General features: G+C 42.8%; 2 protein-coding genes and 1 long non-coding RNA gene across 6 annotated transcripts; 2 read left to right on the forward strand and 1 right to left on the reverse strand.

Moving 5' to 3' along the window:
- The first annotated feature begins 1,621 nt into the window (after window positions 1–1,621).
- On the forward strand, window positions 1,622–9,459 carry LOC142888376 (FXYD domain-containing ion transport regulator 6-like). 3 transcript variants are annotated; one of them, XR_012926688.1, is made up of 10 exons: window positions 1,622–1,943; window positions 3,916–3,976; window positions 4,337–4,363; window positions 5,971–5,994; window positions 6,196–6,219; window positions 7,102–7,176; window positions 8,714–8,750; window positions 8,914–8,942; window positions 9,072–9,127; window positions 9,202–9,459. XR_012926688.1 is itself a non-coding variant. In XM_076026622.1 (10 exons), exons 2-9 carry the CDS (start codon window positions 3,925–3,927, stop codon window positions 9,074–9,076), a joined length of 273 nt encoding a protein of 90 aa, XP_075882737.1. In that variant the 5' UTR covers window positions 1,626–1,943; window positions 3,916–3,924; the 3' UTR covers window positions 9,077–9,109; window positions 9,202–9,459. The 3 variants fall into 3 exon arrangements, 2 of the variants coding, with proteins under 2 accessions (XP_075882737.1, XP_075882749.1); XM_076026622.1 differs by having other exon boundaries at window positions 1,626–1,943; window positions 9,072–9,109; XM_076026634.1 differs by lacking the exon at window positions 4,337–4,363 and having other exon boundaries at window positions 1,627–1,943; window positions 9,072–9,109.
- Window positions 9,460–9,994: 535 nt separating this feature from the next.
- LOC142888394 (uncharacterized) lies at window positions 9,995–12,181 on the forward strand. Its single transcript, XR_012926689.1, has 4 exons — window positions 9,995–10,345; window positions 11,107–11,142; window positions 11,274–11,348; window positions 12,169–12,181. It is a non-coding gene; the product is annotated as an uncharacterized LOC142888394 (long non-coding RNA).
- Window positions 12,182–12,819: 638 nt separating this feature from the next.
- nfkbid (nuclear factor of kappa light polypeptide gene enhancer in B-cells inhibitor, delta) lies at window positions 12,820–21,903 on the reverse strand. 2 transcript variants are annotated; one of them, XM_076026612.1, is made up of 12 exons: window positions 21,725–21,903; window positions 18,989–19,128; window positions 18,859–18,892; window positions 18,074–18,291; window positions 17,810–17,988; window positions 17,388–17,493; window positions 16,193–16,339; window positions 16,051–16,102; window positions 15,777–15,934; window positions 15,108–15,224; window positions 14,841–15,005; window positions 12,820–14,771 (listed from the first exon to the last, which is right to left on the reverse strand). In XM_076026612.1, exons 1-12 carry the CDS (start codon window positions 21,738–21,740, stop codon window positions 14,703–14,705), a joined length of 1,401 nt encoding a protein of 466 aa, XP_075882727.1. In that variant the 5' UTR covers window positions 21,741–21,903; the 3' UTR covers window positions 12,820–14,702. The 2 variants fall into 2 exon arrangements, with proteins under 2 accessions (XP_075882727.1, XP_075882718.1); XM_076026603.1 differs by having other exon boundaries at window positions 17,810–17,991.
- Between the last annotated feature and the right edge of the window lie 5,467 nt (window positions 21,904–27,370).

Raw genomic sequence — 27,370 nt, forward strand, 5'->3', positions numbered from 1 at the left:
GTTTAGCAAAAAAGACCTACAGTTATTCTGCTGGAAGAATGTGAAGTTCTCATAACCCCAACAAATATTTCTCATTCCAGCCATGGGGACCTTGTTGCGCCTCTGTGCTGTGGCTGCGCTCTTCAGCTGTAAGAATTGCGTTTGTTATGTCAACTGATTTGCCCATTTTAAAAAAGGAAGAAAAAAGTACCAGAACTGTCTTGTGAGATCTTGTGATTTGAGGATGTCATCAAGTGGGGGGGGCGGGGGGGGAACTTATGTTCTATTAATTGAATTAGGGTTCTACGGAACTCTGGAGAGCTTTTAAAATATACACCATAGTTTTGCAACTACAACAATTAAAATTACTACAACATATTACACTGACAACAGCCTGTAACAGCGTAACTTGTGTGTGCATGCCATGATCTAATAAAAATCAATAGGTTACAAAGCAACATACTATCTAATACAAAGTCTGCTATTCCTTTTTTCTGTGTCGCTTTGCTCTTTATGCTACACACTATCACTTTAATAAAATAATTACTTCATTTTTTTTTTTTCATCTAGTGAAAGAATAATTAATGTATTACAAAACCTAAAGATGGCAATTCAGACAACCGTTTACAGTGACAAGCAGATCAGTATATTCTCATAGCCATTTAAATACTTATGCAGCGCGTGGCCAAAACACTGAAGTTTGACCCAGTTGTTGAGGTCCGTGGCTTTCACAACATTGGCACCATTATCCCGGCATTACTGCGCCCTCCTCACTCTTTCCACGTGGTATGTGACCTCGACCAAAAGCAGTTATTTGGAGGCAGGCATTTAACGCAATAAGGCTGATTGGCCAAATTTCTTTACATGTAGCGCATGGATGAAAACACTATTTATCGTAGTTTTTACGATATGTCTATCGCACATGTTGATATCGCGATGACAATAAATTTACGATATATTGTGCAGCCCTAAATGCCAGGCAGTCTCTTACAGCACCCGTCAAAGGGGACCCTCACTATTCTCCCTTTGACAAGAAGAGGTTTGGCTACCAATTGGTTGGACTCTGCAGCGACAACTCAGATTTAGTTCCGTTCCAAGTGTTGTTACAGAATAATCCCTGGGGAGGCAGACGGGTTTCCATTACCAAAACAGTTGAGGTCAAGGTGTACTCCTTCAGCATTATTATTAAAAGGACCCATAATAGCAAAAATCCTGGTGAGCATATAATTTATCTCAGATAGAACTATTTATGCAAACAGTTTAATCTTTCAAATTGTCACTCAGTGTGCAAACAAATATTGAGATTGTGATTGTTCTTTTCAAGATCAATAATGGGATCCCTAAGCTACCTGTCAGCCTGAATAATAGCAAACTATCAGTACACAGAAGTGCAAACAAAGCTGTGCTGACAATGGGTCTACATTCTGTATAACGCTACCAAGCACTTACAAGGGAGCTGTTTGTGGGCTGTGTGGCTCAAGTCACAGATGTCTCAAGTTAATAACAGCAGATGCATAACAACCTGCTTATCTCTGGCTTTTGCTAAGTCAGAGGAGAGAGCCGTGCCTCTAAGCAGCGCACTTTAGCGCCCCCCACAGCCCAACTTAAACTCATACCCTCCACCCACCACCCCCTTTTTTCCTTCGATGAAATGTAGAAACCGGCCCGAGCTGCAAACAGTCGAGCACTTTAGGTTGCAACGAAGGCTTCTCACAAAGCGACGCAGACGAATGATAGTCAAGTTTGAATTTGTTTGGAGATAAGGAGCTATTTCACATTTTTGAATACACTTTACTTTTGTTAAAAAAAAAAAAAAAAAAAAAAAAAAAAAACTTTCTTTTTTCCCCCCCCCCCTGCAAATTCTATTTCAAGGGGCAGGGACATAATCTCCACCCCAACCCCCCACGACCCTCTTAAGAAAACACACTCAGGCGTCGGAGTCGGAGCACGGAGAGTGACCAACGGTAAGTACAGTTACTACGCTTTTTGTGCAGTGCATAGATTCATTTTATATGATGCATGGCTTTTACTGTGAAAGGCAGCTCAGTTGTGTGAAGTTGTTTTGGTTTTTTTTGTAAAAGCTGTCAGTCCTCCCTCCTTTTGTTGCTCGACTTTTCCGAACCAATCTTCCATCTGCTCTCCCTCAAACTTAGAACCCAGCCGTCTGTCAAAACACGTGGCTTTTTTTTTTTTTTTTTTTTAACCCCATAATTGCGCCAGGTTGTGTTTTTTTGTTTTCGCGAGAACGGTGAGAGGTGTCTGGGGAGTCGTTCGCACTGTGGCCCAGCTTGCCAGCTTGTTCTATTGACGCCGTGCTGGTGCCTTGGGGAACTCCTCTGCAGGAGTATAGATCAGCTTCTGGCACATCAGTCACAACTTCTGCTCTCGTTCGAACTGCCTATGCAAACAAAACTGCCGGGCGGCCAATTTGGCGCCTGTTGTTTGGAGAGAGAGAGAGAAGCGACAGACGGCGTCGAACCGCTTGCTGAAAAGTCACCTTGTTTGTAGCTCACGTGAGTCTCGTGCAGACCATTTCCCCTCTCAGTCTGCGACTGTCTCTTGTTTGTAATTGACAAAGAGCTAGTTGTCTTGACGACTGAGAACCTTCAGACCAGAAACTAGATGTTAAAGATAGCCGTTGCTTTAGTGTAAACGTTTTGGCTCCTGTCTATGTCGTAATATGCAATCAATCTCTTAAAAAAAAAAAAAAAAAAAAAAAAAAAAATCAAAAGTAAAGTAAAAACACACATCGAGGTTATTGGTTAGAGGCATTTGGTCAAACCCGACTGGCATGTTTATCCCGTCTACAAGGTTGAAAGAGTTCATTTTTTTTTCTCCACTCCAACTCCACTTCACACACACCCCATTTCAGTCACGCACTAATGCACAGCAGTGCTTTGGACCCAAGGTGGAGACCAGAGCTTTGCTTCTGAAGGATTTGTGCATTTTATTTCATCTTCCGTTGTTTTGATTGTAAAGACCTTCATCCTACGTGTGATATAATGGGGGTGTGAGTCAAAAACACCTTTAACTGCAACGCTGTTTGAACACAGACACGTGCGCCCTTCCCCACAAACGAGGATGCACACCTTAGTCAGAGAGATTTTTTTTCTAGGGAGATGGACTAAATTCCTGATAGCCATGTGAAACATGTATATTAAACAATCAAAGGACTGCAAAATTTCAGTTTGAAAAGCCAAGGAACAGCCCAACTTCCACAACAGTCATTAAAGAGGAGAACCGGGAGAAGAGACAAAGTCTGACACTGAGCTGAACACTCTGCAGCTCAGGAGTCGGCCAATGGGAAACGTATGCCCAGAACATTTGGCTGTAAGGGAATCTCAAAGTATGCCCCACATAACCTAAAGCCTGAAAAAAACATTCCTTGCACGCGCAGCATGGTCCAACTTGGATGACTCCGGCGAATTAGATGACTGCAGCAAATTGAGTCCAAGCCCATTGACCAAATACTACATGCAACTCAACACCATCCAAACCCCCCACTCACCGCCAAGTCCCATCTACAGACCCCCTAAAATAGTCTCTCATGTCCCACCCCGGCGTCTGGAGATCATGTTGTTAAGGCGAGCTGAACTCGTCCAACTGAAATAGATCTTTGTGTGCCTGTCCTGCATGGTTTCCCCTGTTGACCAACCTTGCCCTAAGGACTAACAACTCCTCCCACTAAAACAATATGACCCTTTGTGTATTTGATGGAGAAAGTAGAAAATAAACTGCAGCAAACTTTCAGATTATGAGAAAAATGCTTTTGCTTGATTTCTCCGTAATCAACATTATCTGCTTGGTAATTCCTGAGATGGTTTACTTTTGAATATGGAGACGACACTAACTCGAATCTAAAGTTTTCATGATGTGAAGCTGCTTTTACTTGGGTTATTTTTCACTCCAATGCTCATATGTGTCTGTGTCTAACAGACAGGTAGGATGGATCTGTTGCTGTTGGTAGCGTTGAGCTCCTGGCTGGCCCCTGCGTTGGGTAAGCATTGGGTTTTTGTTTTTTTTCAAGAAAAGTCAGTGATTTGAATAAATGTGCTCAAACTTGTCACCACTTGTTCTCCCTTTGGGGTTTAAACTGCGGGGTGTCAATCTACCAGATTCCAAGTAGATGCCACCAGATTTGAAGGGAAACCAGTAGATGCTGGACTCATACAGTGTTTTTATTAAGTTGTTCACCTTCATGTTAATTCACATAGACGATAAGCAGTCTGTTACCTTTATTTGAATGGGGGCACTTGTCCCCATATCAGTTTATTGTTTCCCGTTCTTTTCAACACAGTTGTTGGCATTTTTTTTTTTTTAAATGCAATTCACACCCATGGATGTGTCTGTATAACAGGATCAGCATTTGGCAGGGAGATGTTTGGTAAGTTTCCTGCATTAGAGTGCTGACTGGCAGTGCATGGTTAGTTGATTTATTTTATTCTATTTCTGCTGCTCACTTGCCTGTTAAGGCTGCGCACCGTGCACTTTGATTTATTTATGCATTTCTTCTTCACACATACGAGGCCAAACAAAGTTCCACTGTGTGCTTCCACTTTACATTTTTCATTTGAGTTCCTGTAACGCCAGAGTTTTGCTCTGCCAAAATGCCCTCCACAGAATGGTATACATATTTCCGTTATCACACCGATTGAAAAAGAAATGAGTTTATTTAGGCTGCTGTCAAGTTTTGATTGAACTCCCGGGCTTTGGTTTGTCTTTTGAGTTTCTCATTTCACTTCGGTAAAAATATGCTGAAATGTGTTTGTGCTCATGAGTGGAAGTGACTAACATTTGTGGTTTGTGCCCGATAATAAGGTCGGAGTTAGCCTGTTCTCTGCAGTGAATGGAATGTGGAGTATATAACTTAATACTCAGCTCTGGATTTTAGTGGGGTTTCCCGTTACGTTTCACCTCATTGTTAAGTGATAATTATTCAGCTGCACGTAGCATAAGTTGCAATAGTTTACATTTAACTTTACGGCTATATAACTTTGCCAACCTTGCTCAATTTTAGCCACAAGTCAATTTTCTTATTGATCTAAATAAAAATACATTTTTATGACATCCAAATACCCACATCTCTGACGTTTGCGTCTGTATCATTTGAAGCTTCCATTACAAAGGCCGTCAGAGCGCAGGTTTTGAAAATGACGGCAGAATGAGTTTCACAGACTAGCGCAGCTGTATGTTTGTCTTCATACATTGTTTGTCAGGGCTGCCAGTGTGTTCGTCTCAGTTGGTGATAAGATCAGACGTGATTCAGAGCATGTTCTAATAACTCACAGAATCCTGTACTATTTGTAGGAAATCATGGCCAGTATGTAGGTGGAGAAGTGCCTCAAACACAATGTACGTTGTTAACTATATGTTATGTCTTTTTTATCATTATTATCATCATCATTATTATTATTATAATAATAATAATAATAATTATTATTATTATTATTATTATTATTATTATTATTATTATTATTATTATTATTATTATATATAATAATAATAATAATAATAATAATAATTTTGTGTACTTATGGTTAAAGCAGTCCATATATTTTGGGATGTTTGTTTCAAAAGTATTTGCTGCTGGCGTTCGGAGTAATTTGGCCGAGGGCACCAAAATGGCGAGAATAAGTATCTGAAAAGTCAAATGGCTTTTGAGATGCATACAGAGAAAGTATGTTGAGCGATCACGTTCACTACAGCAGTCACAAAAAAGATTTTTGCCTCATCAATTTTGCAGATTTCAATCCTTCTGTGTTTAATTTTGCTGTGAATGGAGCAAATTTTATTTAGAACAATAAAGCTACTTGTTTTTTCTTGATTTTTATTTGATTTTTTTTTTAAATTGAAATTCAAGCCGGGGTTGGATACATTCTTCCCCAGTAAAACTTGTCTCTTCATCACATTTGCTGAGATGCACTGAGACCACCATGTGTGAGTGTCTTTCCAGAAAGACAGAAACTAAGAATTTGTTTTCTTTTTTCACAGCTGCAACGGCGGATAACGAGAAAGGTCAGTACACTTTGGAGAGACACTGGCAGAAGTCAGCACAAGATTAGCTGCAGGCCCAGGTTTTGGCTGGCATGTGGTAGCTGTGGCACTTTGGTCTCTGTGACGGCGAGCTGCTGATGACCAGATGACCAGATGAAACCACCATCTGGCCAAAATCTGCTTCTCATTCCATTTCTTCTCTCTCTGTTCTCCCCCGATCAGACTACGACAGTGATTTTCATTACGGTGAGTGCTGAACGGAGGACCGAGATGTTTTTTCCGTGGCAAACCAGGGAGATGTGTCGACGTTTTCCTCTGGTTTCTCCCAGAAAAGTTGGAAAACCTTCACCCCAAAGGCCAAGCATCTGGAGTCCAGTCACTGGAGATACTTGAGATCCTGTCAACTGTGTTATTTAAGTTCAGACTGTCGGCTCGTGCAGTTACTGTCTTTGCTGTGTTAGCACGACGCCATGTTGCGTTCCAACATCAAGGATCCAACATCAGTATGTCTTAATGCTGCAGGTCATTTCCTACCGTCTCATCAGGAGTCGCTGCTAAATACACGTTTGTTAAAACTGAATCAGTCTAACATGGCGGATATGGCTGCTTCCTGCAGAACTAGTCCAAGCAGCAAGGAACACTTAACGGATGGATTATCTTGTCATAATGAGACCCTGATCTTTTACAATTCGGAGACCTTTACTCACAATTACAGGATAAGATGTGTGTCCACATGTCGGAGACTGACAGAGTGACTGGATCAGTGTTTGATGTAAACACAGCCAGTTATTATAAGAACAAATGGCTGATTTATATATTAAAAAAAAAAAAAACTGCCATATTTGTGTGTTTAATGTTTTTATATGCACATATGGACAGAGGACACTCAGTAGCAGCAGAATTTAGTATTAACTGAACAAAGCGGAGCAGCGCATTTCAAACTGGTTGCGTTGATGCTTCATTTGGCAGCATGTTGGGATCTTTTTTTCTTCATTTTAACAAACTTTTGTTTGATTGATTTTGTCAGTCTGGTCTGTCTTCTGTCTTTGCGCTTTAATTTCAAAGCAAATTCCTTTATAATCTCTGTTGCCACTGGACTTGAAACGTCACGTCTTCCTCTCGTTCCAGATTACGAGTCCTTAAGAATCGGCGGCCTGGTGTTCGCTGTGGTCCTCTTTCTCATGGGCATCGCCCTCATCGTCAGTAAGTCTTTGACCACCTGAAGCGCGGAAACTCTCACCACACTGTGATTGTTGTGCCAGCCGTGACCCCGCCCCCGACCCAGGGCCATCACACCACGCTGAGGGAGGGAGGAGGGGCTCAGGGGGGGGACTACACAAGCAGGCTTCTGTCTCCCCTGGAAGTACCCAGGCCTCTTACACAAGCTCGATGCTTGCCCTTTACACCTCATCCCTGCGCTCACTGGCTGCAGTGATCCTGCTCTCTCCCTGCCAGCACATGCTGTTACAGCCACTAGCCCTGAAATCCAATCGCCGACGGTAGTACATTTATTTAGATCCCACAAACTCTGTCTCAGCCTCTGTTCCTCCGAATCTCCACGGAAATCAATGCTCCGCACCATGGAGAAAAAAATGTATCCGCGTGTCCAAATCATGCGGATCTGTTTTATTATTGCTCAAGACTCGTTTTAGGATGACGGTTATCATCCCGCACTGTTGATTCCTCCCGATCACAGTAGATTTAGCCCTGTGTTTACAGCCCTCTGTGAAAACGACCAGTTTTAGCTCTTCGCTAAAGCGCAGTTGGACTTTCCACAGGGCGCAAACGCATGGGTGACAGACCAGCTGTCAACCAGATGTCACACAGCGGCAGTTGCTGGGCAACTATCTTAACTTGGCTGAAGAAAAACTTCACAGATTTTGACACCAATGATAAATTTGTGTCTTGATTGAAGGTCTCGCATCGTATCATCGAAAACTCCCTCGACGATGCTTTCCCAAACATAAATGTTGAGGAGGAAACATTGGTCAAGAGAGTTTTTCATGACACAATATAGGACCTTTGAGTAAGTGCAGGAAATCAAATCTGCTATTAAAATGTATAAAAAAAAATTGGTCAACGCAGTTCATTTGTGTTATTTCCAGCTGCTTTTGCATGCACGTTAAAGACCTCTGACTTGTCTTTCTCTCTCACTTGACTGAGGAGAGCATCGAGGGCCTGCTGCTGGTACGGCGCCTCCTAATGTTGATGTGCGGGAGTACAAAGTGTTGACCTGCCCAAGTTGTTTTGAGAGGCAAACCTTTATTCTTAGTCCCCTGGAGAATGTGGGTCGCAGACCGGCGTGGGATTTTCCGTCGGGGTCAAATCTCCAGCGTGAGCTGATATCCTGCAGCTCATCATCCCGTCCGCCAGCCAAGTGGGCGGCGCTGCCCCGCAGAGGGTCGTCGTCGTCGTCGTCGTTGTCACTTTGCCGCAGCACTTCAAAAACAACAAGCTCTGTTGTTTTTGGAAAAGCGAGGCAGCAATATTGACTCGCATGATTTATTTGCATAACATTTAATTAGGGCCACTTGGCTGCAGCTTTATACAAAGTGCTGGCAGCACAACTGGGCCAGCTGGCTTCATGTTCTGGAATTTATTTATTCCTGTTCCAACAAGTTCCTTCTCTTGTCATTAAACCATAGTATTTAACCATTGTTAGTGTTTCTAAAATGACAGACATAGTTTTGACGTACACTTTTCCACCCTGTGTGTTGACACATTTTCTGATCTCTAACAGGCCGAAAATGTACCTGCTCAAAGAAAGACCAGGCTAGGTAAGTTCTACTCATTTAAAAAAAAAAAAAAAAACAGTTGAAGGATTATGCTTTCAATAAAATACCTCAAATTCCCCCATGCAACGTTAATCGCATTGTGATGGTTAATCCCTTGTTATTTGACATGCAATTGTGTAACTTTTAATCTGCTACTGTTCCTCAGGGCCAGGAGTACTGAGCCTGTTTCAAGAGGTACGTGGTGTTGTGGATTTATGTGTGTGCATGTGCGTGCGAGTGCGTTTGTGTACGGTGGAATATTGCCACTACTGGCAAAAACACGCAAACACTGAACCAAAATTATTGTTGTTGTTTTTCCTGCAGCTTAATGGACAAAGAAGAAAAGAGCAGCAAAATGTCCAGTACGGGCCTCGCCAGACGTCTGTGTGAATTTATGTCCATGCCAAAGTCAGTTCAAGGGACCTCCGTCTGATTCTCTGCCCTGTTTTCACAGTGCAACTCACTTTCGCCAGCAGGTGGCAGCAAACACCAAACCACGACTGAGGACAATCTCTCTCCAAATGAAGCTTTAGTTAGGACGACACTGTGCTTCCTCCTCTTCCTTTTTGTGATTGTTTTATTTTTTTTATCGTCTTTCATAAAATATTACATTTTAGCTGAGAATGTGCCAACTTTGGTAAGACTGTGACTTTTTTGCCATTTGTACTTTTTGTGACTATCCGTTAAAGACAGATAAACTCTTTCAGTAAAACCTCCTTTGTCCTGTCGTTACTCCCTCTGCAGTGATAGCAGCAGCAGCAGCAGCAGCAGCAGCACCACTGCTACCATGCTGCAAACCTGCTTCTGCTGATGCTGCAGTCGGTACAGCTACACATGCAGCAGAAAACGAGCTGCAGCCGAGGTGTGAATGATTTATGCGGCGCACAGTGCAGCTATAAGGGGCGGAAGAGAAATTCATTAGGGGGAAACACTTTGAAATACGTCTCCCTGTAATTACTTTTAGTGCCTTTTATTGGCAGCCTCGCTAAATTGTAAAAGCCGCCTCTGGATGCTTTGTATGCTTGGGCCGTTGTTTGCATGTTGCACTGAGGCAAAAATGTAAAGGGGGAGGGGGGGGGGGGGAAGTGGATTTTTGGTATTACGACGTCTTGAAACATTGTATAATACATTGTGTAATACCCAGTTTAAATAAAGAACAGGCAGGACCTTGAAGCAAAATCCCTTAAACCACATGTATTACTCGGCTTGCGTGTTATTTTCAATTTCGATTAAACTTTGTTTTTTGCGACCCTTGGAAATTCCAAAAGAAAAAAGAAAAAAAAAACCTGCAGCCCTGCAGATGTTGGTCTCCAGTAATGCGATGCATGGCTGCGGCCACCAGAGGGTCCCTGCTGATTGTGCACTTCTCCCTGCAGTGTCTCGCTCTCGCTCTCGCTCTCTGTCACTCTCGCGCTTTCTCTCTCTCTCTCTCTCTCTCGCGCTTTCTCTCTCTCTCTCTCTCTCTCTCTCTCTCTCTCTCTCTCTCGCGCTTTCTCTCTCGGTTGGATGCAGCCCTCAAACTGCTACCAAGCAACCTGCTCAGCATCCGAGAGGCAGAGCTCTTCTCCATCACCCCAGCGCAGCCATGGCCACCACAGGTTTGCTTTGTTATTAATCACTTTTCATGTGGCTAGACTAACAACTGGGTGTTTTATTTCCTTGTTCCTACTTTAAGAAAATGTTTGAGATGTCTTTGTCTTTCATCCAGTTTCTACTGCATGGCTTGCGATATTTTTACATGGTCTCATACTGCGGCCAAGTTAGTCCTCCTGCAGGACATGAAATTATGCAGCAAATGCCTGTGGGTTTTGGATGTAGTTGGAAGTATTTGCTGCCAGTTCAATTACATGCAGGCTAATAGATCAATAACGCACAAGCTGCATTATTGAGGATTTGCCAAGTGACATCAGGGAGCACACAGTCTTGGAATGCTATTTTGAAATTAAACTACTACATTGGCCAAAGCATTTAAATTCCTTGATAAGATTGTTGATTTGATAAATACTATAAAGTACGGCTGCTGTTGAATTAAAAAAGATTTTCTCCACTATTTATTGACATACTCGTTATTCAAGCCCAGGTTTTATTCTGCTGCTGTGATCCCGCCCCCTCTCCCACCTTTTGTGGTGCTTTTTTTCTTTTCCTTCTGCTGCTGCTGAGTAAAATACTGCATTGAGCTCCTCGCTGGGGGGAAATAAACCCTCCTGAGGAGTTTTGCAGTCAAGTCTGCAGATCTGAGGAGCTGCAGCCAGCGCGCGCGCACACACACACACACACACACACACGCGCCCACACCCCACCACACCCGTCTTTGCTGCGAAGACAAACGAGAGTCCTCTCTTTTTTTCTCTCTCTGCAGAAACAATGTTTGCAGACCAAAGTGACTTTGATTACGGTAAGATTCAAATCATCTCCTAATGTCAAAATCCAATCAAGCTAATCCACCTTTTCGCCCCCTTCTACGGCAGTGTGTCTGAATCCTCCCTTAAATGTGTCCGAGTCACAGAGCAGTTTTGTCCCTTATAGATTATGAGACACTGCGCACCACAGGGATGGTCCTCGCTGTTGTTTTGTGTGTCTCTGGCATTTTAATAGCCCTGAGTAAGTTTCGCCCACTTCCTACCTTTCACATTCGCATTTAACCACTCAGGTGACTAATGTGTCGTTCCCCAAACAGGTAAAAAACTCACAAAATGTGTAAAATCGTCTCCCAAGTAAGAGTTGTGCAAGGCCACACTGGATGATCCGCCTGTGCATGCTGAATGACTTGCACCAATTTGTTTTTTAAAAAATCTAATGAAATAATACATTTTCTTTGAAGTGTTGTACTTTGACTAGATCAGAGTTTGATCTTTGCCACCCTATAACCCTGGATGCCTCCTGTCTAATCCCTCCCTCACCTGTGCACATGAACCCTCAAACAAAGAAACACTCCAACACACTGAAGAGTGTACACAGCGTCCCGTGTGACAAACTCACCATGGGCAGGGCTGCTCACTTGTGTGTGTGTGTGTGTGTGTGTGTGTGTGTGTGTGTGTGTGTGTGTGTGTGTGTGTGTGTGTGTGTGTGTGTGTGTGTGTGTGTGTGTGTGTGTGTGTGTGTGTGTGTGTGTGTGTGTTCACGGTCGATCGCATGCAGCCTGTATGGCAAGATGAGGAGATATGAGAGCTGCTGTTTGATCAGGACAAAAAAAAGCTGCATTTTGGTTTGTAGTTTGAAAACGAAAAATCGTCCTTTAGGACGAATCCTGTGGCTTCAACTGCATCGTGAAAGTGGTTCCAATCTGACCCTGAACAAGTTGCGGCCACAGTGTTCGAATTGTATATAACAACTTAAGGAGGAAATGAACAGTCACAGTCGATGAAATACATGAGAATATTTCTGATTTTCTCTTTCTGTTCTTTTCCCACTGCAACTTTAGCTCTTCTGGTACACAGATTCCAAAGGCAGAGGGTAAGTCCACCTTCACTTTTAACTCATTCAAATGATGTACTGTAATCTGTCTGCAATGTTTTTGTAATCACTTTGGTTTCCTTTCTGCTTTTTTTTCCAGTTCCTCCCCAGACTGTATAGACAACATCAAATGTACCAGAAACAGAGGAAGTTCTGGCAGGAGCATGGCCAGTGACGTCACATCACCGACTCCCTCTGGTGGCCCTTCACAAAAAATAAGCAATGTGTGGCCGCGAGTTAGTTAATGCCGCTGGGTAGCTAGTCTTGCTTTTGACCAACCCAAAGTTTGTTCTCTTAAATATGCAAGTAGACTATATTTACTTTTCTTATTAAATAAATAATAAACAGATTGCTCCAATAGCTTTGGCCGTTACTATAGTATCAATCTTGTGGCCACACATCTTTCTTTCTTTTTTTTTCAAATGTGATCAGCTGGGGTCAGTAAAAGATTGTAGTTCCTCTCATGTCTAATATACCTCTGAATTTAGGAGATGTCAGCAAAAAAGAATAATCATAATTATGATGGAACTTAAGTGACTACAAGAGATCATAATAACCTCTGTGCAAATGCTGGGATAGAAGGTCTACTGAAAAGAGACAATAAAAGTTCTCAATCGACTTGTACAATGAAGGACTTTTAATTCAACAACGGTCAAATTCTTTGGACATTTCATTCCTGCTAAACTGGTGAAAACAAAATGCATGATTAAATATTTATAGGCAGATGCAAAAAAAGTGATGCACATACCACCTGGAACAGTATGTCAATTTCTATTCCTTTTATTGATTCACCTTTAGTAATTTAACTAGTTTACTCTTTTACAATTCAAGGAAAACATTATAAAAATAAAGAAAGCAATAAATAGACGAGGAAAAACATAAAGCCCTGCAAGTCACCCTGGGTAAGATTGAAGCTTATTCACGTTTGATCCTGTATTAAATCTTGGCAAGTGCCATAGTACCCTGACTTATATTATTTTCTAATTTAAAAAATCAATGCTTTTACAACTGAAAAAACAAGCAACAATTGATGGAGTAAAGGTCTAATGAAAGCCATTAAACATCTTTTTTTTTCCTTAGAGGATAAGTTGTGCTACATCAATTCATTACATCAGTGGACATAGTGCTGATAAATACGAGACACTTCAAACCTTGTTTACCTCTTTAATTCAAGGCAGCCTCCTTTGAAATGTCACAGCACCTCTGCTTCATGGAAACTGGTCTTAAAATAAAGATGCAGCTTTCTCGTCCTGCCCTGTCCTTTCCCTTTCCCTGATAGTTGACACATCTGTGGCAACTTTATACTTGAACATATGACTCATGACCAAAATGCACTGTTAGTCACAGCACATAGTCATGTAGCATCGAGTCATCAGCCTTGATGGCAACCTGTTTCATTAGCTTGAGTTACATTCTTTTTTCTTTTTCTTTTTTTACACAGTAAAGTTTCTTTTTTCCACAATGAAAAGACACCTAGTATGATGCATACGGACAGAAATGATGTTGTGGGTTTTTCTTGTTTACAACATTCTTCATCAACGGCTCACATGCTATATGAAACAAAAACCATCACTCGGTGTATCAATATGATAACTTTGTGATGAAGGGGCTTTTAGGGACGTTGCCCCAGATGTCCCACGATTTCACAGAAATCAACATAAGTCACCGGGGAGTGTCGCCTCTGAGGAAAGTGAATTTAGCTCCGCCCTCTGTAGCACCAATTGCTCCTTAATATCTTGCTTTTTTTTACTCAAAGGTTTGCTTTGAAAATATCCATCATATGAAAGGTGCAGTGTGTGAAATTTGGCCTGATCTATTGGTAAAAGCTTAACTTGATATACATAAATACGTTTGTGTAAGTGTATAATCACTGTAAAATAAAAGTAAACAAGGGTTTTACATATATAAACATATGTATATATATATATATATATATATATATATATATATATATATGTGTGTGTGTGTGTGTGTGTGTGTGTAATATATTTATATATTTATATATAAATGTGTGTGTGTATATGTATATATATATATATATATATAAAAATGTGTGTGTGTATATATATACATATATGTATTCACAGACATATACATATACACACACACATATACATATACGTATTAATTCTAAAACAACCCGATTGCTAGATGACACAATTTCACACACTGTACCTGTAAAATTAACTCTAAAAATCAACGTTAAAAATCCGTTGATCAATTTTACATTTCCGACTCTCCTCTGCATATAAATACGTCGTGGGAAATAAATAAATAAAACTCTTTTCCAACTTTAAAACTTTTCACAAACTCCAAATCACAGTTCCATGCATCACAGCACGACTGCTTCAATCCAATGTGAATTACACAGAAGACTGGCCACGCCAGACTGATTTCCTAACGAGGCTCCCCAGAGCACGCAGCAACACTTTCCCCTGTCAATAGAGGCAACACGGTCGAGACTCATTCCCTCCAAATAGGGATTACAAGTGGGTCTGAATATTACTGGTCCTGGGCGGGCGCGATGCGTCGACGAGACGAAGCCCCCCGTTTCTTCAGCAAGAGCTTGAGCTGGAAACAAGAGACACACTCAGCAGCGGACTCCACCGGGTGCACAGAACACGCAAACACTCCACTGACCTGCTCTCCCTGAGGGCCGCTCTGCAGCAGGTGGGCCGCCTGGTCGTTCTCCAGGTTGCGGATGCTGGGATCGGCCCCTCTGCTCAGCAGCAGCCGTAGGATCTCCTCCTGGTGGGGGTTGGCGTGGAGGCCGGCCGCCATGTGCAGAGCCGTGTGGCCGTGAGCCTGCAAGAGAGAGGGAAAAAAAACAGAGCAGAGTGTGTAAGAATGACATAAATAGATTTATTTTGATTTGTTTTTAATAGAAAGTCCAGTTTAGAGTCTCACTTTCATGTTAACAAAGTCCCTGATGTTGGGCAGGGGAATCCTCAGCAGGTAGCGCACCAGCTCCACATTGCCCTCCTTCACAGCCAAGTGCAAAACCGTCTTGTTGCTTTTGATTTCCTGGAATTGGGCAAGATGGAAGAAAGAGGCGAGAGGCAGTGAAACCAAACCACAAGTCAGACTGAGACAGAGGGGAGTGCACGGGAGGATCATCGGACCTGGGTAACCCCCCTTCCCCCCACCCCCACAAACCCAGCATCCCACCAACCCCCCCCTCCCCTTCCCCATTTCACACACTCAATTTTCCTTACGTCGTACGCAGCCTCGAATTCACAGAGCCCTCGCAGGCTGTTGACTGAAAGTGAAACCTGGTCCAGTGATATTAACAAGTGATATTATAGTCTCCTGTGGTTTTATTTTCTCTCACACTTTCAGCATGATGGCTCTTACTATTCTAACTCGCACAGTTTCCAACTTATGTAATGTCGAGGAGTTTGGTTTTTTGTTTTTTTTCTTTAAAAATAATTTCGCATGAGACCACAAAAAAACAAATTTACCACTGCTCATTTTCAGATTTTTTCCATTTAGAGCTTTTTGATCTGAGCTGGGAATTACCAACCAGCGGCTAATTTATTCAATCACTTCAACTTCCAGGAAACAAGGCCGGCCTACCTGGCTGAGCAGGGACGCGCCGCTGTTGAGGAGCATCTGCACGCAGGCCAGCTTGTCGGCAGCCTTGTTCTGCAGCACGACGTCCAGCTGCCCGCTGCCGCTTAAAACCTTCACGGTTGCGCTGTGGGAGATGGCGGCGCAGTGCAGGGGAGTCATACCTGAGGTGAGCAGGAAGGTGAAACATGAGGTTTGAAACCTGGGTTTAAATGCACGGTCTGTTTTTTTTGTCGTTGCTGTTGTCTTTCCTTGCCCAGGTCCGACATCGTGTCTTTACCTTCGAAGTTTCGGGCCTCCAGGTTGACGGCCGGCCTGCTGGACAAAACGGCCTGCGGAGGGAAATCTCAAAATGTCAGTCGAGCTTTCAGACATGCTGTCACGCACCGTCCTGCGCCCTGCTGTGTCCTCTGGGTGTCTACCTGCAGGGCCGCCGGGAAGCCGTAGTGCGCTGCCAGGTGGAGGGCGGTCTGACCGTTGAAGTCGCAGGCGTTTATGTCGGCCCCCAGGGACAGCAGGTCCTGCACGATCTCGGCCTGGTTTGCCGTCACGGCCACCAGCAAGGCAGTCTGAGAGGACATGCGTTCACACAGTGAGAACTGAGCCAAACTTCCTTCACTCCTTAAAAGTGTTGTGAAGGCCTGTTTTCAACTGATCTCACATCTTTCTTGCAGTGACCCACCTGTCAAATCTGACAGGTGGGTCACACCTCTATCACATCCACATCCACATCCACACCAGCTGATAAAGACGAGTTACACACGCCACCCAGTGACACTTCTGAAGAAGGCGGAAGCTCCGCTGTAACATTTCAAGGTCAAACAGACAAACAGAACCCTAGTTTGAACAAAAGACAGACACAAACCTATGAAAACTGAAGACATGATGAACACAATCAAACTAATCAGTTATTTTGTATTTTTGAGACAGTTTTTGTCTCCATATAATTGGGAACCAAATGAAGACAAATAAAGGATTTGTTTTTTGATGTTTTGTGTTTGTTTGTTTTTTTTAACATTGCGTCTGGACTCAATTGTTAAACAGGCTCTCTGCAGGAGTTACACTTAGGGTTCTTTCTCAGTTTCATACAGTTCCTGTGTGCGTGAAGAATTATTCCCCATGACGGTGAGGTGTACGACAGGTCATAGCATTCGGTTGCCACCCACTTAGCAATCATTTTAGTTGGCTTTTTCAATGTACTTTCATCCACAGGTCTGCTGCGACTCCTTCACTGTAAAATAATGTTTTGGCAATGCAGTATCCAGCCAGTCTGAGGGATGTTGGCTGCACCTGCATGTTTGGTTTGTAGGTAGTTGCTTAAACCATCACCGTGGAGTGAATTGCACAAAATAAACACAGCTAATGTTCGCAGGGTGCAGTGTTGAAACAAACGCTACGGCTTGAGGACCCGACTACCAGTGAGCGGAAGGGAGAAAAGGCTGGCGTTTAAATGTGATTAAAAAAATGAATGCGTTATGCCTCCCATTTAATCTCATCGTGATGAATGTTGTCTGATAACAACGTGTTCCGTCTTCCACTTCATGCCAATGGATCCCGGTAGCCTTTGCATATGGGCCCTTAAGAGTTCACAGAGCTTTCACCAGCACTTCTTGTTACCTTTCCTTTGTGCTCTTTGGCATCCAGCTTGTCCAGGTCCCTCAGCCTCTCTGCAGCGGCGTAGGCGTACTCTCTCAGCCCCTTGGCAGTGTAGATGTGCAGGATACTAACAGGAGGAGGAGGAGGAGGAGAGGGAAGCATGGGAAGAAAAGACTGGTAAATCCTCTCAAAGAAAGACATGAAAGTAAAGAAGATCAGCAACTTCACCGTCTTTCAAAGTGGATCTAAGTTGAGGGTCTGACTCATTAGTTTCCTTTAAATCGCACTAGGACAGCAGGACTTAACACGGGCCTTCAAACTGATACACAAAACTCCATGCAACATCCAAGCACTGACATAGACATTGCACATTTTTCGGTACAGTTGCGTATCTGCGTTTTTTCGGATCTTATCTTTCTTCGATCGCTACCCTTTCCACTCACGTGTCTCCGTCTTCATCCTGCCTGACGGCCTTGCTGTAAGCCATCCTGTTGAGCATCATCCGGGCCCTCTCCAGCTTCTCGCCGTCCATCGTCGAGCCGAAACCCTGAGCCGATAGTCCGGGAGCCACGAGCGACCAGGACGACGCCATGCCGGGATCCGCCACCGTCATCTGGCACTCCTGCTGTCGTCGGCAGAGTCGCAGATGGTGAACAGGTGTGGCTGCGCATCGCGCCGAGCAAACGAGGTCAGTAAGTTCCTCTTACGTAGCTTTGGTGCATTATGTCTCCAAATCCCTGCTGCTGCTGCTGCTGCTGCTGCTGCTGCTGCTGCTGTGTCCCATATACAGGTGTCATTGGTAGGTTGTACGCTGCAGCGTAGCCGGACCCTTGATGGCCGCCGGGGTAGTATCCCAGCGATGACTCCCCGCCCGACGTCCACTGCTCGAAACTCAGCGCCATGTCTGGGTAGCTGCTTGATGTACCTGGAGAGGAGGGGGCGGCTCTTACTCATCGGCGGTGAGTCAGTCCCTGGTATTTTTTGTACTGTTCCACAATAAGCAGCAGATCAAAAGGTAGACTGTTTGCACAAAATCATTGACTTTCTGCAAAATTTCCCGAAGAAAACAACAAGTGAGGTCAGCAAGGTTTTTCCACCACTCCAAATCTGATTCTGATAAATCTGAATTACAATCATAAAAAAATGTAATTCTACTCAAGAGTCAAGGCAGCTTTTGTCAAGTTTCTATTCTTAATTCCAGTGACATGACAATAGATCATTGCTAACAATGATAAACAACTGTCAATATATATAAATCCTATCCACGCATCTCATGCCATGCAGTAGATTTCACTTCCAAATGTATTGATAAATTTCTCAGTTTGTCCGTTAACACAAATCCCAATGATCAAATACGATAAGGGTTTGAAAAACTGCTCTGAATTTTCAAACTATACACAAAAACTTTTTGAGCTTAACTTTTTTTGAGCATGTCTTTGGCCTTATTTCAAATGTTTAGTTCTCATGAAAATAAAATGTTCCCTGGTCTTACCTGGGCAGGTAAAAGGTTCTGATGCAGACGAATGCTACGAAAGAGAAGTTAAAGAAAGAGGATAGGAAGGTGTCAGTGTCTGTCATGTCAAGTGCACTTTGACTCTGAGCTGCTGCGTGTGCTGCCTTACTGCTGTTGCAGTCGTGGGGACAGGAGGACTGATGCTGGCTGTGGAGCAGGAGGGCTGCGCTGTGAACGTCTCGCGTTTTCTCTTCTGCTCCAGGAGTTTCTTCACTGTGGGCAGAGTGCAACACGGCTTCTCTTTTGGAGCTGGGGAAAAATAATTTTTAAAAAGGAAGTTGGGAAATGAGGGAGATTTATAAACTTTAGACTTTAAAAATGTACCTCTCACTTTATTAGGTTCTGTTGAGTTAGTTTTACTTATATAAACGCACATATATACTGTATGTATATGTGTGTGTGTGTGTGTGTGTGTGTGTGTGTGTGTGTGTGTGTATGTGTGTGTGTGTGTAAAATGATATACAGTTTGAGATCTACATATATATATATATATGTATATACATACATATATATGTAAATCTTTTTACATCATCCAGGTCAAATCATGTTATTGTCCTTCCTCCAAAATGTATCCGTGGCGGCAATGTCTGTTCACCCTTCCTGTCTGTGTGGAGCCACTATTTCCGCGGCAAATTCAGTGAGAAAAACAGGAAAAAAAAAAAAAAAGTGTCACCGACTATAGAAAAAAAGAAAGAAAGAAAAAAAGAAAAAAAAAAAAGAATAATGTTGTTTCCAGCTGGTGCGAGGGTGGCCCGCGCGTTTCCTTAAAAACGTCGCCGCAGGTGGTGACAGATCAAGTGATCTTTCCCCTGTTAGCGGAACCTCAGTGCGTCGACGAACCCCGGAAGAAACCTCTTCCATGTAGGAACGCAGATCGTGCGGCCGCGATAAAACCAGGCGGCTTCACCAGAAAGGATCGCCGCGCTCATTTTCTGTGACACCTTCCTGTCACGCTCCGTTACGCAGTCAGAACATGCAAACCGCATCTTCCTGCGACTCACCTCCACACACACACACACACACACACACACACACACACACACGTGTGTGGCGGCCCTGTGTTGTCTGCTGTGAGTGTGTGACGGCTTGCCAGTGCAGAGGAAGAGCGGTGACTTTTTTGCTGGGTGTTGCTGTCGCCGCTTCAGTTCGGTTGTCTTTTTATTTGCTTCTGGAGTTTGAACGCAGAGGTTTGACTGCGACTGTGATCCGATGGACGGAAGCTCGAGAACGCGCAGGCGCCAGCAATGATCACCGTTGTTGGGTGGCCTCATCTATCTATCTATCTACATCAATATATATATATATATATATATATATATATATATATATATATATATATATATATACATATATATATGTATATATATATATATATATATATATATATATATATATATATATATATATATATATATATATATATATATATATATATATATATCCGTGTATGTGTGTGTGCGTATACATGTATACACATACACACAACACACACATATATAAAACGCCTTTATTAATCCCACAGTGAAACATTTTGCATAATTAAAGTAACTGCATAGGGCAAAAAAAAAAATGGAAAAGTATATTATTAAGAAGAAATAAGGCCATAAAAAATAAAAATATTTGTAGGGAGGTGATATCGACTGCATGGCGTGGAAGAGAAAGTCTCACCTCTGTGTGTGTGTGTGTGTGTGTGTGTGTGTGTGTGTGTGTGTGTGTGTGTGTGTGTGTGTGTGTGTGTGTCAGGGGCATGGGGCATACACACATACAGACATCTATCTATGTACATATATCTATGCACACACATACTGTACACACACACACACACACAGTACACACACACAGGTGAGACTTTCTCCTCCACGCCATGCACTCGATGTCGCCTCCCTGTTTAAAGACTTGCTGTCAACCTCCCTCCTCCTCCTCCTCTGCGCCTCCAGGGACGAAGCAGGACGGACCTGCACCACGAAACTCATCACTTCGATCAGAAGAGTTACGTCGTCTCATTACGTTTCACTCACGTCAACATTTCATTATCGAGAGCGGAGGGTGTTACTACAAGTTACTCAACCCTGAGTCATTTTGACGCGTCCGACAAAAACTGCTTCGAACCGGCGACGTCACGCACAGCTGTCCGCGTCGCGCCCGGATCTCATACTCGCACACTCCCTCTATTCAAATCGGCGCCGGACCTGTGGAATCCCCTTGTTATTGACTAACGTTGCGTAGGAGGTCGGGGATTCCAGCGACCTTTCTCTTTTGGCTGGGCGCCGCGGAGGCACAAAGAGCAGAGTTCCTCATTTTCGCGGTCGAGCAGCACAACACGCAATCGGCGAGAGCAGAGCAGAGGAGAGGAGCGCGCACGTTTAAAGAGCCTAAAAGCTGACACATCAGCATCACAGTTCGGCACACACACACACACACACACACACACACACACACACACACACACAGTGTGGCGCCTGATAAAGAAAGAGGATGTGAGAATCAGAGAGCAGGGTCGGGGGTGAGGGGTGTCAGGGTTTCCCCTGAGTGTCCTCTCAACCAACTGAAAGTGAAGAGCGACAGAGAGTGAGAGCCCCGAGCGCTGGCAAACTGGACGCTTGACACGTCCCTCTTCTTACCCCGGCATCCTCTCAACACACTCACGGTCATTCCAGTCAAGCAGATTTATTTTCCAGTCAACCTTCCCTCCTCTATTTGTGTCCCCGCAAATAGAGGAGGGAAGGTTGAAACACTTCTTTTCAGTTGAAGTTCCCATCACTCAAAACAATTTCAACTATCAACAGCGGTGGTATCAAGCGCAGCCTTGCTAAACACAGTCCGGTCACAGGGGTTACTCACTCACATTTATCAAAGTGCATGTCAGAAGCGTGTTTTTGCGGCGGAGAGGCTCAACAGGTCGTCGTCCGTCCGGGTCCCGACAGCCTCGAGGAGGTGCGATGTGCTGCTGCTGCTGCTGCTGCTGCTCGCCGGAGCTCCGACTGCTTTGTTGTGTGTCGAGTGGCGCACAGGACGAGCACGCCGTTCCTCCTCAGCACCACCCCGCCCCTCGCGAATCGACCCGCGCCCCCACTCCACTCCACTCCACTCCACTCCACCCCGCCCCGCCCCGCCCCGCACAATGTCAAACCGCAGAGCCGTGAGCCGCGTGTGCGAGCGCTCTGGCTGATGATGGAAACATTTGAAATGGCACAAAAAACAACATTATTGGCCAAAGAAAAGAGTGTAGATGATGCGTGTGGAACACGTCACTGTGGCAGAAATGAAATGTGGTTGGAGTGTATCGTGATTTCAAGAAGAAGAAGAAGAAGAAGAAGAAGAAGAAAAAGAAGAAGAAGAAGAAGAAGAAGAAGAAGAAACTGGCCAAACGTGGGCTTCTTTATAAATAGAATCACTCTGAACTCACTCCATGTCTATTGGCTTTAACCACGAAAGATGAGCTCAGTGAATATGACGACGAGTTGAAACTGCCTTTAAACTGTCACACACAGAGTGAATCACATATTTAACTCTTACGTATTCTGATTTTAAACAGGACAGTGAAGATGAGGTGAGATGAGAATGTCAATGTTTTCTCTTTGATGTCTTCCATTTTGCAAATATTTCACCTTTCTTGCCATCGTCTTTCTACCACTGGATCCTAAATGTCTCACTTGAAGATGGATTTATTTGACACGTTCTTGATTAACTTTTGATTTTCATATGTAATACGCACATATGATTATATGTAAAAAATAAACACAGTTTTACATAACATCATAGACTAGAAGAGTTCAGTCCAATTTTAAGTGAAAGTTTCAATCTGAAAGTATTAAATACAATTTGTTACTAGTATAAACGTAATTTGTTCAATCAAACCGACACATTGTTATTATCATGATTATTGTAATTGTTATTGTTGGTAATTATTATTGAAAACTAACCCCTTGGTATGTGACTGAAACATGAATATGAAAAACATCTTAAATTCAAAAAAAAAATGTCTTATTTATGAAAATAATTTCCTTTATCTTGTCGAAAAAAAACGATCTCTTAGTTTTAGAAATTAAGACAAAGGTAGAGTTTAATTACCAAAATGTGGGTTCTGAGTATCAATATATTTTAATGAATTTTGCTAATTTATCTAGAAATAAGGCAAAGTTTTGCAAAAATATATATGTCAAATTAAAAAAATGTGGTTAGTTTTGCCCATTTGCACGTTATTAAATTAGATTATATAAAATTAATTGTGTAAAGTAGTAAAGGTTTGTTGGTTACGGAGGGAAGTCCTCAAAATTAACTCCGGCTAATAGCTTCAGTTGGTCTGAGAGAAGCAAAGAGACACCAACCTCCAACATTGACAAACCGAATGATCAAAATTCAATGATTTGTAATGTCGACTACAACTTCTCGGATCCTTTTTTTTTTTTTTCAAACTCCTATTATTGTGTCGTGTTTATTCAAACAAACAAATTAAATTAGATTAATCAGCCAAGATACATGAATACAAAGAAATTTTGTTATTTTGTGGTATTGTTGCTCACAAAAGATCAAAGTGAAGTATTGAGGAAAACCCACACTCTTCAAAAGTCCTGCATGTTATAACACGTCTTAAAAAAAAAGACTGAAAGGTCTTTTAAAGGTCTCACATCATCACCCCAGGTTGACTTTGATGGTGACTGTCTCTTGGACAAATCATGTGTTTGGAGGAGGGCAAAATGGGAGTGGCCAGGTCGTGGCCTCATCGAGTATTGAGCTGGGGCTCTTTTCACTTTCTGAGAAAAGTTCCAGTAAGTTTTCAGTGCCCTTTGTGACGTCACAATTCGCTGATTCCTATAAATGAGTGTCACACACTGAAAAGTGGAACGAGACAAGCAAAAGATGTGAAACGGCCTCAATTTGTTGGTTTGAGACACTCACAGCTGACAAGACCGCGAACTGAAATCTATATGTATGTGGATGGGAATTTAATTGTGAACCTCCCTCCAAGTTGATTTGTATACTTTGTGACGTCTATAGAGGCTGTGTGTTTAGTATGCAGAGTCCGCAAACACTGCCACAGCACCAAAGCGCCTCGATGCACTGCCATGTTCTCAAGAGACGTGTCACAGCTCCACCTGCTGCCAGTTTCAACACGGTGCCTGAGCTGACGCACGCTCTGAGACTGCGAGCACACCGCGATACACCTCGATCAAGGAGCTTCAAAGGTAAAACCGCTGGCGTTGTTGTCGTTGTCTCTTTGATTGTTTGCCTGCTCGTCTCACCACCCGAGGGGGAGAGGGACAGGCAGACCGTGGACCGCTCAGGGGATCTTTGCTTCCTGTGTTTATAGCGGAAACAGTCGAAGGCTGAACATCACTTGAACGTCTCACTCACTGTCTTCGGATCATCTGTGATAAACCTGAATAAAAGAGACTCCCCGCAAGTGGTTGAACCCTGCAAGGACGCCATCCAGCTGCCTTTCGGCTTGTGCTGCAGACCAGCGTCTTGACAATATAAATAACTGATGTGAAACAGAAAATGGATCTGGGGTTTTTAAAGAGAATCAGAGGGATGGAGTTTCCACTCAGCCACACCAACCAACAGAGTGTGACATCACAAACAAAAGTTAAAACCAGTAGGAAGAGAAGAATCACATCCTCTTTCAGTCCCGACTGACGCCACAAGGTACGATGATCTTCACGCTTAACTTTCTAATCCATTTGACTAATTTTAACCACGTAACAGCTGTTTAAGTCACAGTTAAATGCACTTAAGTTGAGCGTCTGATGAGACAGTGGATGCTGCTGAACTTCTAGTTCTCGTATCTAGTTGACTGAACTGTACCTGGTAGCATTTATGACGTTAAGAAACTAATGAACCTGGTAGCGATGGAATTTTTTTTAATTTATTTCATTTTTCTTTTTTTCTTTTTTCTTTTTTTTTTTTTTTTTACAAACTTTGACAACAAGAGATCCATGTTTGAAAGCAAAGTTCCTGTCAGTGAAGCATTTCAAGTGTTGTAAAAAATGTTTTTCTTCACTGTTTGTATTTCATTAATTTTTTTTTTTGTTTGTTGGTTGGTTGGTTTTTCTTTTCAGACACAGCTCTCAGAAAAGAAACACTGCCATGGCAGGCAGCAGATATATCATCACTGCTCTTTTCTTTATGTGCTGTGAGTATTAGTGCACACACAAGAGGAAGGTGGTCTTAAACCGGAAAGACAAACCACATGCACGGAAAGTTAACCGACAAATGTGTTGCATCAGGGTCTTTGCAGCAGTCAGATTGGACTAATGTCTCTTTTGCTTTTTCCTGTCATTCTCAACAAAGTCTTGGTCTTGGCGGTGGGGCTATCAGGTATGTGTGAGCAAAGGGGCAAAAGTCCGTCCACTTTGACGGCTCTTTACATGCCGTTCGGGGGAGAGGGGGAGAGCAGTAGGCCTAATGCAAAGCAAAGTACAACACAATGGCTGCAATGAGTCAGTCAACCCACGGCCCATTTTTATTCTGTTGTATATGTGTGTGTGTGTGTGTGTGTGGTGGTGGTGGGGGAGGGGTTGTGCGTGTACATCGTGATAAATATGCCGTTGTGAGAACTGTAAAAGATTTTCTTCTAAGTGAGGACATTTTGGGCAATTCTCACTTCTCCTTGAAACTTTCGCCTTAGCATCTAGGATGACAACTTAAGTTTGGAGGTTAAAGGTTACAAAACTTGTGGAAAATGAATAGAGGTCACTAAAAAAATCAACATGGGGTTATTAAGGTGCATGTTTGCATGCCTGTGTGTGTGTGTGTGTGTGTGTGTGTGTGTGTGTGTGTGTGTGTGTGTGTGTGTGTGTGCGTGTGTGTGTGTGTGTGTGTGTGTGCGTGTGTGTGTCAGACAGTGCCGTGTCCTGCTACAGGATCGAGCCAGCCACAGTAGCAGGGATCATCTGTGCAGACATCCTGCTGACCCTCATCATCGTCATCACCACCTACCAGTGCGCCAGGGTCCGCTATCGCAAGGAAGACAATGGTAGTAGTAGCTGGCTGTTTGACAGATTTGGCCATTAGAACTTTCATTGAGTGTTTGATTGCAAAGTTAATTATTTTTTTCCCTCTGTAAATTCAATTAGTTCATGCCAGGCAAACTTGTTTTTTCACCTTTGTAGTATAATAATAATAATAATAACAATAATAATAATAATAATAATAATAATAATAATAATAACAATAATACATTTATTAATTTTGTCTCTTTCCTCTCTTACCTCTTTACAGCTCATAAAGTTTACATGAATGTGCGAAACAAATGCAAGAGCTAATCAGAAGCTGGACCTGCTCGCAATGACAATCTGTAAAACTCATATTTCCACGACTTCAAAACCATTACATGATATTAACTCCTATACACAAGATTACTCTCCTGTTTATGTTTTATGCTTGGTGTGTGAGAAGCAACAATGCCCTCTTCCTTTTTTCTGTGCCATAAATACATGAAAAGTAAATAAATGCAATTGTTGATCCATTTATTTCAAGCGTGTGTTTTTGTCTTTACCTGTTTCAGCAATGATTGCATTTTAGCTCCCCCTGCAGTTGACTTTGAATATTGAACTGGCTCATTATTCGATGATGAAAGAAAATAAAGATGAACAATATAATGTACATGCTCAGGTTTTCAGTAGTTTTCAGAGGTCTTTATTGACATCATATTTGATATGAACATATTTAATTAAGTGTTTCTTTAAATATCTTACCAATATATATATTTTTTTAAATATTAGCTGGTTGGTTTATGCTGTCAGCATACGCACGTAACCAGCCCACTTTTGTTATCTGCACTGTTGAAATGTTGTTCCACAGCAGTTTCTTTGTTGTCCCAAGATGAGCGAGCGTGGCTGATGTTATCTTGTGTTTGAAAAGGCGTTGAGAATGATGTGGTTGTGCAGCGAAAAATGCTGATTTGGTCACCTCATCATAATTGTATCACACGTTTGATCTAGTCTGTCCAGTGTTGAAGTAGGACAGAACAGATACAGAGCGGCTGGTTTCATTGTTTGTTTGAAGTGAGGGACTGATTCACCTGATCCTTCATTTGTCATCAAGCATCACAACTTATATTCCCCAGCTTTGCACTTGATCAATCCATCACTTGAAATACATGATCTTCACTGACATGTGAAACAATTGTTTCCCTGATGAGAAAAAACAAACTGAGTTTTGGGAGCATGCTGTTTCGTTTCGCTTGTTTTGAGAATAACCTGCGGTTCACACAATGGTTTGAACATGCTGCCTCCAACCACAAGAGGCCCAAGAGGTGACCTGTTTGCTGATAAAAGTTAGAGTGCTGTGGTGGGAATTGGCCTTGATGAAGAGTTTTTTCATAGAGCTTCTCAGACAGGACTGAACAAAGTCTACAAAAAAAAGTCAAAAAAGAGACCTTGTGATCAAATGTGACCATCTAAACAAGACACTGCAGAGGAGGGAGGAAGGGGGGCAGGCACAGACCCACACGCTTCCTCTTCCTGAGTGGACTCCACCTTCTCACACA

The sequence above is a fragment of the Nelusetta ayraudi genome, unplaced genomic scaffold (assembly GCF_046127955.1).
Source record: "Nelusetta ayraudi isolate G7.1 ecotype Tasmania unplaced genomic scaffold, CSIRO-AGI_Nayr_v1 ptg000003l, whole genome shotgun sequence".
NCBI classification, from domain to species: Eukaryota; Metazoa; Chordata; class Actinopteri; order Tetraodontiformes; family Monacanthidae; genus Nelusetta; species Nelusetta ayraudi.

Excerpts from the sequence above, each read along its gene's own strand:
- LOC142888376 (XM_076026622.1), top strand. The coding sequence starts at position 3,925 with ATGGATCTGTTGCTGTTGGTAGCGTTGAGCTCCTGGCTGGCCCCTGCG. Across the intron at positions 6,220-7,101 it reads CGACAGTGATTTTCATTACG|ATTACGAGTCCTTAAGAATC; the intron begins GTGAGTGCTGAA and ends CTCTCGTTCCAG. Across the intron at positions 7,177-8,713 it reads GGGCATCGCCCTCATCGTCA|GCCGAAAATGTACCTGCTCA; the intron begins GTAAGTCTTTGA and ends GATCTCTAACAG.
- nfkbid (XM_076026603.1), bottom strand. Across the intron at positions 18,292-18,858 it reads AGAACCTTTTACCTGCCCAG|GTACATCAAGCAGCTACCCA; the intron begins GTAAGACCAGGG and ends CCTCCTCTCCAG. Across the intron at positions 15,935-16,050 it reads GGAGGCCCGAAACTTCGAAG|GTATGACTCCCCTGCACTGC; the intron begins GTAAAGACACGA and ends TGCTCACCTCAG.